This window comes from Ursus arctos, unplaced genomic scaffold, assembly GCF_023065955.2.
Source record: "Ursus arctos isolate Adak ecotype North America unplaced genomic scaffold, UrsArc2.0 scaffold_17, whole genome shotgun sequence".
Classification (NCBI taxonomy): Eukaryota; Metazoa; Chordata; class Mammalia; order Carnivora; family Ursidae; genus Ursus; species Ursus arctos.
In genome coordinates, this window is record NW_026622841.1 from 44,948,617 (window position 1) to 44,961,936 (window position 13,320).

General features: G+C 38.1%; 2 protein-coding genes across 3 annotated transcripts in view; both read right to left on the reverse strand.

The window, feature by feature from the left end:
- Window positions 1-11,086, reverse strand: part of HRH4 (histamine receptor H4) — a 31,321-nt gene extending 20,235 nt beyond the window's left edge. Inside the window, exon 1 of the mRNA XM_057313175.1 lies at window positions 10,242-11,086. Coding sequence (XP_057169158.1) covers window positions 10,242-10,290 — 49 coding nt within the window. The 5' untranslated portion in view covers window positions 10,291-11,086. The remainder of the gene's footprint in view (window positions 1-10,241) is intronic.
- IMPACT (impact RWD domain protein) overlaps window positions 10,740-13,320 on the reverse strand; it is a 29,205-nt gene continuing 26,624 nt past the window's right edge. For both annotated transcript variants that reach the window (XM_026496123.4, XM_044382900.3), the window contains exon 11: window positions 10,740-13,312. In XM_026496123.4, the coding sequence (XP_026351908.1) occupies window positions 13,244-13,312 (69 nt within the window). In that variant the 3' untranslated portion in view covers window positions 10,740-13,243. The remainder of the gene's footprint in view (window positions 13,313-13,320) is intronic.

Here is a 13,320-nt window from a genome sequence, read left to right on the forward strand (position 1 = left end):
TCCACAGCAGTTCTTTTTACCCAGTACGTCATATCTGGCTACCAAGAAAAAAAAATCATAAGGCATACCAAAAGGCAAAAAAAAAAAAAAAAAAAAAATTGAAGAGTTGGAGCAAGCATCAGAACCAAACACGCCAGGGATGATGGAATTATCAGACAGGGAACTTTAGAACACCTATGATGAATATGCTAAGGGCTCTGATGGATAACACAAGCAGCATGCAAGAACAGAGGCGCAGACACTAACTCGAAAGGATGCACCTCTGTGTTCACTGCAGCATTATTTCCAGTCGCCAAGATATAGAAACAACCTAGGTGTCCACTGATGGATGAATGAAAAAGAAAATGTAGTATATTATATACATACAATGGAATATCATTCAGCCATAAAAAGAATGAAGTCTTGCCATTTGTGACATCATGGATGGACCTTGAGGGCACTATGTTAAGTGAAATAAATCAGACATAGAAAGACAAATACTATATGATCTCACATGTATGTGGAATCTAAAAATTAAAACAAGAATAACAACAACAACAACCCAGCTCATAGATACAGAGAACAGACAGGTGGCTGCCAGAGGTGGGGAGCGAGAGGGGGTGTAGCCAAAATGGGTAAAAGGGGTCAAAAGTTACAATCTTCTAGTTGTGTAAGTCGTGGGGATATAATGTATAGCATGATGACTATAGTTAGAATATCTGAAAGTTACTAAGAGAGTAAATCTTAAAAGTTATCACAAGGAAAAAAAGTTATGTAACTACTTATGGTAATATATACTAACTAGACTTACTGTGGTGACCATTTTGCAATATATTCACATCTGAAAACATTATGCTGTATACCTGAAACTAACATAATGTTATATTGTCAGTTATACCTCTGGTTTTAAAAAAGAGAAAGAAGGAAAAGGACAAATGAGCATTATAAGCAGGGAGGTAGAAATCCTAAGAAAGAGCCAAAAATAAATGTTAGAGATTAAAAAAAAACCACTGTAACAAAAATGAAGAATGCCTTTGATGGGCTTATTAGTTAACTGGACATGGCTGAAAAAGAGTCTCTGAGCTAAAGGACACGTAAATAGAATCCTGAAAAAACCAAAAAGCACTGAAAGAAAGAAAAGGATATCCAGGGACTGTGGGACAACTACAAATGGTGTAACCTATGCATAATGAGCATACCAGAAGGTGAAGAAACAGAGAAAGGAACAGAAGAAAAATTTGAAACATCAACGACTGAGAATTTCCCCAAATGTCAGACACTAAACCATAGGTCCAGAAACCTTAGAGAACACCAAGCTGGATAAATACCAAAAAAACTATGCCTAGACATATTATTTCAAACTTACAAAAAATGAAAGATAAAGTCCTGATACAATTTCAGAGGAGAAAAACACCTTACCCATAAAAGAACAAAGACAAGAATTACCTCCAACTTCTCAGAAACCGTGCCGGCAAGATGAGAATACAGTGAAATATTTTAAGTGTTGAGAGAGAAATCCACCAACCTAGAATCAGCACCCTGCAAAATTATCCTTCAAAAGTGAAAGAGAAATAGACTTTCTCAGAAAAACAAAAATTGAGGGAATTTTTGACCAGGAGACCTGCCTTGCAAGAAATGTTAAGTTTTTCAGAGAGAAAGAAAATACTATTGGTCAGAAACTTGGCTCTACGTAAGCTAAGGAAGAGCACTGAAGAAGGAGTAAGTGAAGGCAAATACTTTTATTTTTCTAATTCTTAACTGATCTCACAGATAACAGTTTATTTAAAATAATAATACCAATAATATATTTGGTTATGTATGCTTATGTAGATATCATATATATGCTAATATATAAATGAAATGAATGACAACAATGACACAAGGGACAGAAGGGAGGAATTTGGATTTTTTTTTAAAGATTTTATTTATTTATTTGACAGAGAGAGAGACAGCCAGCGAGAGAGAGAACACAGTCAGGGGGAGTGGGAGAGGAAGAAGCAGGCTCCCAGCAGAGGAGCCCGATATGGGGCTCGATCCCAGTACTCTGGGATCACGCCCTGAGCCGAAGGCAGACGCTTAACAACTGAGCCACCCAGGTGCCCCGGTGGATTTTTTTGTTATTATAGCATAGTCATATGACCTATGGTTACATGAAATAGTACAGTGTTATTTGGAAGTGGACTTGGAAAAATTAAACAAACAAAAAACGTGGACTTGCATTAGCTGCAAATGTATATTGTAAATACAGTTTTATGACTTCACTCAGTAGTTTCAACGAGTCATAGATTCCATCATCAGTAGATAGGTGCCATACAATCATATCACCAAAGCCAAATTTAGTTTTTCCAGTCCCTTATAATAAAAGCCAAAAGGAAATTCAAATGATTAAAACCCAAAACAAACAAAACCCATGCTTTCTCCAGTTATTTTTTCATCCTAATTAGAATACGTAACTAATTTGCAAACTAACAAGCCAAATGAAACAAAATTAATTAAAGTTAAAAATAACTCTCAAAAATTGGCACACACCAGTGAAGTTCTGTGATAATCCAGTTTTGGAAACAACAGCACTCATTTGTCAGCCCTGTGTCGAGTGATGGCAAGCAGGTGTATCACAGGCAACTCACAAAAGCCTAGGAATAGGAGTATCAAAGAAACCCCCAGCATATAAAGAAATTTTAGGGGCGCCTGAGTGGCTCATTTGGTTAAGCGTCTGCCTTCGGCTCAGGTCATGATCCCAGGGTCCTGGGATCGAGTCCCTCGTCGGGCTCCCTGCTCAGTAGGGAGTCGGCTTCTCCCTCTCCCTCTACCCCTCCCCCTGCTTGCACGTGCTCTCTCTCTCTCGCTCGCTCGCTCTTTCTCTCTCAAATAAATAAATAAAATCTTAAAAAAAAAAGAAATTTCAAGAGGTGTATTTATGAGAGTATCAGAACATGCATCTGTGCCAGTGGCTCATCCAGTTACCCAATCCATCACCAGATTCTGATTTGCTTCCTGAATGTCTTTCAAAGTCATCTACATTGCTTCATCTCCATTGCCATTATCCTAATCCAGACTACCACTAACTCTTTATTACTCCAACAGCTTCTTAAGTGCTTCCTATTATACACTCTTGTTCATTTTCAACCTATTTTCTGCCAAGCAACTAGAATTCTTTTCCTAAAAGACAAATCTGATTGTGTCACTCTTCTCTTTAAAATGCTTTCGTTGTTTCACATGGCTCTTTTTAAGATCTTATCAGGGTCTACAAGATCCTAAATGACTGACTCATTGCCCACTTCTGTTTTATTTCAGAAGATTCTTTCTCTAGCCCTCTGGCACTCCGACTCCAAGCAAAAGTTCTCAATAAATTTATAGTAAAATGATGAACTCTAAGTGGTAGGTCCTTCCACCAATGCAATGCTCCTAAATCATTTATTTCAGTTGGGGATTTTTTTTCTCACACTGATCAGCTCCATCCGATGTCTTTGGACAACTTTCATCAGCTACTCCCTCTGGAGCTTTCTTCCTGCCTGCCACATCCCCTCATGACAGTTGGAACAAAGCCAAGGCTACCCTACACCATATAGGGTCTTATTACTTTTTTAAATTGTAGCAAAAGACACATAACTTAAGATTTACTAACTAAACCATTTTTAAGTGTGTCATTCAGTAGTGTTAAGTATATTTACATTGTTATACAACCAGTCTCCAGAACTCCACCTTGCAAAACTGAAAACTCTATACCCATTACCAACAATTTCCCATTTTCCCCTCTTCTCAGCCCCTGGCAACCACCATTCTACTTTCTGTCTCTATGAATTTAACGACCCTAAGTACCTCATATAAGAAGAATCATACAGTATTTGTCCTTTTGTGACTGGCTTATTTCACTTAGCATAATATCCTCAAGGTTGATCCATTTTGTAGCAGGTGTCAGAACTGCCTTCCTTTCTAAGGATCAATAATATCCCATTGAATGTATATAACACATTTTGTGTATCTATTTAACTGTTGACGGATACTTGGGTTTGTTTTACTTTTGGCTTTTGTGAACAATGCTGCTATGAACCTAGACGTACAAATATTTCTTCAAATATTTCTTCAAGACCCTTTTTCAATTCCTTGGGATATATACCCAGAATTGGAATTGCCGTATCATAGGGTAATTCTATGTTTAATTTTTTGAGGAATCACCATACTGTTTTCCCTAGTGGCTATACCATTTTATATTCCTACCGGCAGTGCATAAGGGCTGCAATATCTCCACACTCTTGCCAACACTTGTTATTTGGGGTTTTTTTTCATAGTAGCCATCTTAAAAGGTATGGTGTGATTTATCATTACAGTTTTGATTTGCATTTGCCTAAAGATTAATGATGTTGAGCATCTGTTGCTGTGTCATTTGTATACAGTCTACGGATAAATATCTATTCAAGTACTTTGCCCAACTTTAAATTGGGTGTTTTTTTTAGTTGTTGAATTTTAGGAGTTCCCTATATTCTGGATATCAACTCCTTTACCAGATACATGATTTGCAAATATTTTCTCCCATTCCATGAGTCGCCTTTTCATTTTGTCGATTGTGTCCTTTGATGCAAAGAAGCAGTCTGATTTATCTTAGTTTTACTTTCCTTGCCTGTGCTTTTGGTGTCAGATCCAATGATTCCTATTAGTTTTTAAGCATTGTTATTACTAGATTCAGACATCAATAAAACAAAAAATGAGAAATAGCTTAAAAGAAGAAAAAATTTCCCCAAAGAGTAAACATTAATGTCTACTTTATCTATACTACTGTCTTGGTTTTCTAAATGCTTTTTAAACCTATAGGCATTTTTCTTCTATATATTCTACAGTCTTACCTCGACAAATCGTTCAATCCTGCCTACATTCCTTTTTTGACAATATCTCTTTCCATTTTAAATCTAAATTACCCCTTTGCTCCAGTCTGTGCTGCTGCTTGACTCTACAGTGCCATTTCTTCTTGAAAAGAGAAAAATGCTTTTGAGACTTCTGACCCACACCCTTCTACACTTCCCACTAGCTGAGAACCACAGCTGTACACAAGCCAACATCCTTCTTTCTTGTATTCCACTGCTGGTTTCCTAACTCACTTTCCTGTCTGGGCTCCAAAGAGCATCTCCACTTTCACTTGAGATCATCCCATAATGTTCATTTGCTCACTTCCCTTATTTATTTTTTTTTCAAGGAAGTATCTATGGGTTCTTTTCTCAGGAAATCCAATTCCTCTGATGTCTGGCTTCCCTTTTGTCCACCCTAATGCATCTAGGCCAGCCAGAACAAAAGCATCACATCCAGGCTAGCAGCATTCAGCAGGCAGATACCTGAAGTGCCTCATGTAAATGAGTAAGACGGAAGAGTCACAGCAAGGAAGGGGTCCAGGCATCTAAGTGGCAATAAATGGCTTCCCAATCAGGAAACTATGTTAGATGCAAATGGCACCATTCTACCCAACTGCCCAGCCCAGGGCTTGAATGCCAATCTCAACTCCTCTCTTTTCCTCAAGGTTCACATCCTATCACCAAGTTCTCTCAACTTTGCCTCCTAAATATATCGTACATCCATCTACTTCCATCTTTCCCCACCATCAATAGCTCCATTCAGGTCACCATCATCTCTCACGTGGCTTTTCTTTTGACATCCTTTTGCATTATAGGGGAGAAAAAATGACTTTCCTATACCCTCTGAGTTCATGGTTAAGACCCCCTGTAATAAAAAACAGATTAACAGAAGAAAAACAACCAGAGGTTTATTAATGTGTATGCCTCGCGTATACATGGGAGATACCCGGGAAAAATAAATAAAACTCCTGAGACGGTCCAAGCCACTACCTTAAAGAGCATCTTCAAATGAAGACAAAAGGTGTTGCGGGTGGGGGGGGGAGGTAATTTACAGGAAGATGAGAGGAGGAAATGATTGGTAAGCAAAGGTTACCCTACCTTGCAGATAAGACTCTCAGGTGAAAAAGCAGTATCTGGTAATAGCTCTCTTCCTGGTAGAGGCCCCCTTTCTAATGTAAATTTCCCTTATAAATGTAGATTTCCATTACAAAAAGGTAAATTTTACTCAGCTTTCAGATCTTCTGCTGTGTCTGCAGTTTCCTGAAATAATCAACTCAAAATAATCCTGAGGCGGAAGAGGCAGATTTGAGGGTGGCATATTCAGCACCAATATCACTGATTTCAGACCAATCTGATTTCACTTCTTTTACAAGAAACACGCTGACCTTCATCTATTGAGCTCCCGCCATATGTGAAACTTTAGACTAGTAATATTTCACACATGATCTCATTTCATTCAACCCTCCAAAAGTCCTGTGAGGTAGGATTCATTAGCCTCATTTTACAGATGAGAAAAATATGGCTCAAAGAAGTTAAGTAACTTGTCTAAAGTGGCTGCCATGTCCAAAGCATGGAACCAAAATTTAAATCCAACTCTGATTTGCAAATCTAATTCTCCTTAATTACACATAGCTGTGATTTATCTCTTGCCTGTCAAATGACAATAATACAATTTGGTAATGAGTTTCACGTCCTTTATTCAAGGGACAACAATCCACAAATTAGGGATGTACAGTGCTTCACAAGCAGTAGAGCATTCTTCCAGAGGGATTTTGGGCAAGAGTGAATTTTACAGAGTATTAGGAAAGGTGAGCAGGAACAGCGCATGGTTGGCTGGGAAGTCAGAGATTCCTTAAAAGGCTAAAAGGCTAGCAGGTCCTACTTTTTAGGGTAGGGTAAGCTGGCTAAAGCTGAGTTGAGGAGTATGATTGACACAAGTTGGGTTTCCTTGAGATGCAATTCCGTTAAGGGTAGGTTGGCCTCTGTTTAGATTTATGACATGGGTTGTGCTACTAGGGCAGCCCCCATTTTTGGGGTCCTGATATATGAATTAACTTTATCGCGCCCCTGAACAGTATATACAACTCAAAACCAGGGCTAATGGAAAAACAAAGAACCAAACTTCTTCCCTAGGTTCAGAAACCAAAATCCATCTGTAAGCATTATAATTTTTGACTTGCCTTTCTTTCTCTATCTAGTCTATACCGGGGGGTTGGCAAATGATGGCTCACAGACCAAATTATGGGACACCAATTTGGCACCTGAGCTAAGAATGGTTTTTACATGTTGTGATATTGTGATTTTTAGTTAGAAATACATATTTGGTCTTTATCCCTATTTCTGGCCCAGAAGTCCTAGAACCCCAGGAATTTCCTACGTGATAAGAGCATCTTTGTTATAATATTTGGGTTTTTGTCCTTGGTTCTTGAAATAGCTCCAGAACCAAAAAGGCAAAAGAAGTGTCTTGTTATTCATAACAAGCCCCTTTCAACCATACCTGGGTTTAAGCAATGATGGGACTTTTGGAAAGTCCCGGGGGGTGGGGCTGGGAGTGGGAGTGGGAGTGGGCCCAGTGGGGGGGGGTGTGCTGGTTTCCAGGGAAACCAAACATGTGATTAAAATGGTGTAATTTTTAGTCCCACCCCCCAACCTCTGAGGAGAGGGGAGGGGCTGGCTGGAGGTTGAATCAATTGCCAGGGGCCAATGATTTAACTAATCATGCCAATGAAACGAAGCCTCCACAAAAGCCCAAAAAGATAGCTTGGAGAGGTTCCTTGGTGACCATGGACATAAAGGAGAGTGGAATGCTCCATAGAGAGCATGGAAGCTTTGTGCCCCTTCCTACTTACTTTGCTCTGTGCATCTCTACCATCAGGCTGTTTCTGAGTTTTATCTTTTTTTAGTAAACCCATAATCAAGTAAGTAGAATGCCTTCCTGAGTTCTCTGAGCCACTCTAGCAAAAGAATCCAACCAGAAGAGGGGATCTTGGGACTCTCCGAGTTACACCAGGTCAGCTAGAAGCACAGGTGACAGCCTGGACTTGGCATATGAAGTTGGGCCGGGAGCAGTCTTGTGAGACTGAGCCCTTAACCTGCGGGATCTGATGCTATTTCTAGGCAGACAGTGTTAGAACTGCTGAACTGTGGGACACCAAGCTGGTGTTGCTGGGTTACTCGACGTGTGGAAAACCTACACATAGTGTCAGAAATGAAGTATTCTACAAGTAGTTTTTGAGAGTAGAGGAGACACACAGGAAGAGTGTTTTCCTTTATACATGTTTACACATTAAAAAAAACCAAGAGCAAAATATTTCATGACACATGAATATTATATGAAACTCAATGTCAATATCCAGTTTTATTGGAACATACCCATGCCATTAGTGTGCATATTGTCTCTGCTTTCACACTATGGCGAAATGGAGTCGTACAGACGTGGCTCACAAAACATAACGTATATAGTATTTGGCTATTGACTGAAAAAGTTTGCAGCCTTGGTCTGTACTCCTTGGCTAGATGAAGTGTTCTCTATTGCATCTCCCTAACTAAGCAGTCTTTCCGTATCAGCCCATGGCTTGATTAGCTCTTCATAAACTTCTCAAAACTGAATGCAGAGAAATTACATAACTTGCTCAAACTCGGCACGGATAGCAAAAAGCAGACGTAGGATTCAAACCTGACAGGCTTCAGAGAGCCACCTCGAAGCTGCTCTACTCCACTGCCTCCCTAAGGGAATGTCAGGACTTCATAAACTCAGTGTCAACTTAAAATTCTAGGTACTGTTAAAATCCTCAGCAATAGTCTGTCTTAAGTAAGAGGACAGTTCTCCCCTAAATATGAGGAAAAGATAATGCTTATCTAATGGCTTTATGAGATGCTTATCCCATACTAAGCACTGTGGAAGGCATCTCATTTAATCTCCATACTACCCCAGACAGGGAGGAATCATACTCCACATTTTTACAAATTAGGAAACTACGAGCAAAAAAAGATGAAGTTGCCTGATAAATTCACAGAGAATATACCAGTGGGGCAGTGATGGAGTATTGAAACTTACAGATGAGGTGCTCAGATATGCAGAATTGTGAACTTATTTCTCTGTATCTGAACCAAGTTGATAACAAGCCCCAATATTTCCATTCCTGGAAGGGGGGAAATGTGTCATTATAAGATTACTCAGTCACCTCTGGTATAAAATGCAGTAACCAAAGCCGTTCAATTTCATTAGTCATCACGGGAATGTTAAGAAAATTAAGACCACAAAGTGAAACCACTACACACCACACAGCATTAGATTGAAAGTCAGGTAATAACCAAATGCTGATACGCAGCAACTAGAACTTGTTCACTACGGGTCGGAGTGTAAACTGGTTTAACTGCTCGGGAAAACTCTCAGTATGAGCGATGTGTGCGGGAGCTCACAAAGAAGCAATTGTTAGGTTTTCAGGAAGTTTGCCCGCTGGTAGATTTCACACTGGTAGCTTGGAATCGGACAGAGCGGGAGTATTTACGCCACAGGAACTGGCACACGTTATTAAGGAGCAACAACTCCAGAGTCAGTTGTTAAAAATTCACCAGCACACCTTGGGGCTGAGGACTCCAAAGCTCCACATACACCTATCCTGACTTGGCAAAGCCATTTCTAGGGATGCATGCTTTAGAAATGTGTACGTATGTGGACAAAAACAAGAATATTTATAACAGCACTGATGGTAACAGCCTCAGACTGGAGACCCAAATATCCATAAACAGAATTGATAAACTGCCATGTTCATTCTGTGAGATATTATGCAGTGGGAAGAATAAAAGAACTGCTACCTTCAGCAATCCAGATAATCTCACAAAACGTTGAAACAAAAGGAGTCCAAGCAAGGACTGTATGATTCCATCTAGGTGAAAGTCAAAACAGACCCAAGTACTCTTTGGTGTCAGAAGTCAGGGAGGTGGTTACTTGGCAGAGGGGAAGAGTGGCTAATGTGGTGCTGGTAGTGTCCTTTCTTCCAACTGAAGTGCTGGTTATATAACTATTTTGTGAAAATTCATCAACAAGAAGTTCAATTTAAAAAATCAATCACTTCCATAATCGGATCTCCATTCGCAAAAAAAAATGAACTGCAAATTAAAGCTTATATCTTATTTAAAATTAACTAAAAATGCACAGTACATCTAAATGAAAAACTAAAAAACTCTAAAACCTTAAAAAAAGAAAGGAGAAAATCTTCAAGACCTGGAGGTAGGCAAAGTCTTTAGACATAACACCAAAAACAAGATAACGACCAAAAAAAGGTGAATTACATCTCATCAAAATTAAACACTTTTACTCTCTGAAAAACACTGTCAAGAGAATGAAAAGACAAAAAAAAAGAGAGAGAGAATGAAAAGACAAGCAACAAAATGGGAGATTACTTGCAAATCACATACCTGATAAAGAACTTGCAGGCAGAATACATTTCTTGCTTTTGACAAACATACTATAGTTATGTTAGATGTTACTAGCAGGGAAAGCGGAGTATTTTTACAACTTCTAGTGAAATCTGTAATTATTTCAAAACAAAAAAAAGATCAATTTAAAAAAAGATACTGGTAGTTTTATTTGCCAGAATCCCTATTTTCCCTTATCTCCCCTATCCTAAGTATCTTCTAACACAATGCTAATGGAGGTATAATCTTTTTTGGAGAGCAATTTGGCCAAACCAGTCAAGCTATTAGAATGTGTAAATGTTTGGTCAGGAAATTTCCTTTCTAGGAATTTTTCCTAAGAAAATAATCAGAGATAAATACCAAAAAATCTGCACACAATAATTAAGTTTTTCATAGTTATTTAAGTGAAAATTTGAAAAAATTTAAAAATTGGAAATGTGGGGACCAGTTAGTACATCATGATACCCAGAAGATAGAATACAATGTAGCCATAAGAAATTAAGCCATAGAAGAATATTTATTGACATGGGAAAATGTTAACAATATACTTCTATATGAAATATGCAGGATACAAAACAGTATATACAGTTTAATACCATTTTATGGAAAGAAAAATAGCCATATATACAAAATCATGCATAGGAAAAAAATAGAAGGATGTACATAGCAAATGTTAATAATGGTTATCTCTAGATAGTAGAATTAGAAGTGATTATATAATTTTCCCAGTAAATTTCACCTGCCCTCCAAACAGTATCTGCTTCATGCTAGTCTTTCTTCGGTGTGATTAGCTTGATATAATTCTTTTCAAATAGACTCTGTTTCATGATACATACCTCCAAATCATACTGCTTTTTCCATTTAAAAAGTAGATGCTACTTGCTCTTACATACTGGCATATGGAGAATATTTTTAACTAATACAATATACTAAAAATATGCCACAGCATAGATCTGGCCATAGAAAACCATTGTTTGGAGAATCTGAAAATCCTCTAATAGAGAGAAATTTTAAATAGAGAACGCGGTCCATAATGGTTGAGTATAAATAACTCAAGATTCCAGAATTGGAGACTTTGGGATCTCTCCCTACTAGCTAAGTGCCTTTGGGCAAAGGAGATTAGGTTTTTTAGTCAGGAAAATGTGGCTAATAATTTTGTACAAAGAAGCAAAAATAAGTTTCTTTTAAATAAGGGCAAATGAGATCACAGATATAAAGGTCTTCTATATAAAGACCTAAATAACTGTGAGATGAAACAGCAAGAAAGAAATTCAAATTTGGTATTACAGAAAAATGAGTTTCAATTTTTCTGCAGCACCAAATTTCTCCTGTTTTCTATCTACTTTCACAGGTTAGACATGCCAAAATTGTGAAAGCACTTTAATGTTAATTAATGGTCTTCAACGCCTTTATTTAACAGTTAGTAATATAGGACAGACCTAACTTTTCATGGCATCTGACGTAAGTGTTCTAAATAAATACAGGACATCCTCTGATGACTTCTGATTACTGGCAACATCAGACATATTGACAACAAATATGACTTGGATTTTATTTCTCAGAATCCATCCTAGTGTAAAGCCATTTATGAGATTTTTATTAAAAATACCAAATAAGGATGTTGGGTCTTTTGAATGCAAGATATCAAGGGAACAGAAAAAGAATATGTGTCTGTGTCCACTCTTCTGTGATGCTCTCCGTGATGCAAGCACCATTCCAAGTGGTCTCCGAACTTCTATTCCCTCCCTTTGGAAGAGAATCTTAGGCAAATCTGCAATCAATTAATGACTTTCAATAACTGTTTGCAATCATATCTAAAGGGGAACAGCTATTAACTTACTGTTATATCTCAAAGATAAATGTATTATCTAGAGGCCTAGAGGTAAAGGGCATAACTTACAGATGAAAAAAGGAACATAAAACACTGATGCAAAGGAAGATCTGGTAAGAATGGAAAAAAAGAGGGATTTTCTTTGTTTTTCCAATCAAAACGTTTGTTCCTTTTCTCCGCAAAGTCACGGAGTTGAGAAAGATGGCTGGAATGCAGATGAAATCGTGCATCACACTTACATAACTACCCGATGACGTGCTCCGGCCGCACACCAGTGTGGTCTTCCCACCTCTATCCCCTTCTATAAATGCCCCATTAACTGCAGCAGACCTTCTAGCGTCATCCTAATTCCTTAATGAAGATCACAAGAAAGGTACTTCCAGGATGTTAAAAAAAACAACCAAAAACAGAATATTACACTAACACATTTAAGGGGCAGGAGAGGACTACCGACACTCCATACCTACTGCTTTACATCACAAGAATTAAACAAAAAAAGTAGAGGCTAGAAAATCACATTTTGAAATTTCACAATCACCAATTTGCAACAGAAACCAAAGCAAACACTTATGCTAACAGATATGGCAGATGAATTATCACTTCAGCACGTAACTGCAGATATACTCCTGGATTTTTGCTTAATCATTACTCAATGATGAACACTATAAAATGAAAGGTGACTTACTGTGAACCAAAATCACAAGAAGAAACTCTCCAAGATCAATCTGCAATGAGCTCCTGTTCCAATAACCCATCAAGAGCAGTAAAAGGCAATATTCATTTAACGTAATGAGAATCCCGATGACAAGACACCAGGTATTTATACTCCTCTCGAGACATTTCTTCCCCACCTAACAAAGGCACTTGACATGGACTGAAATGGACAGTTAATCCAGGTACTGCCCTGGGTAACGGTTACCTTCCTCAAATTAGATGAAGTGGCAATTAAGTTCAAATTAATTCTTCTGAATCAGCCCGAAACACACATGAATATATCACAAGTTCTCTATTTTTGGCAGATGATATAACCAAAGAAGAAAAGATAACGCTGGTGTCCACAATGGGTTGGCTGACTCGAGCAGTCCAGGATCCTCTCTGCACAATATTCCCAGGTGACTGTGGAATTTGTGAACAATGATAGACAGATTAACCTGTCGCATAATTTTAGGTATTAATGTTCACTCCTCTTCTTGTCTTTTCTTACTTTTTTGTTCTTTCCCAAAGCCTTAGATGATTCCTCCTAAAAAA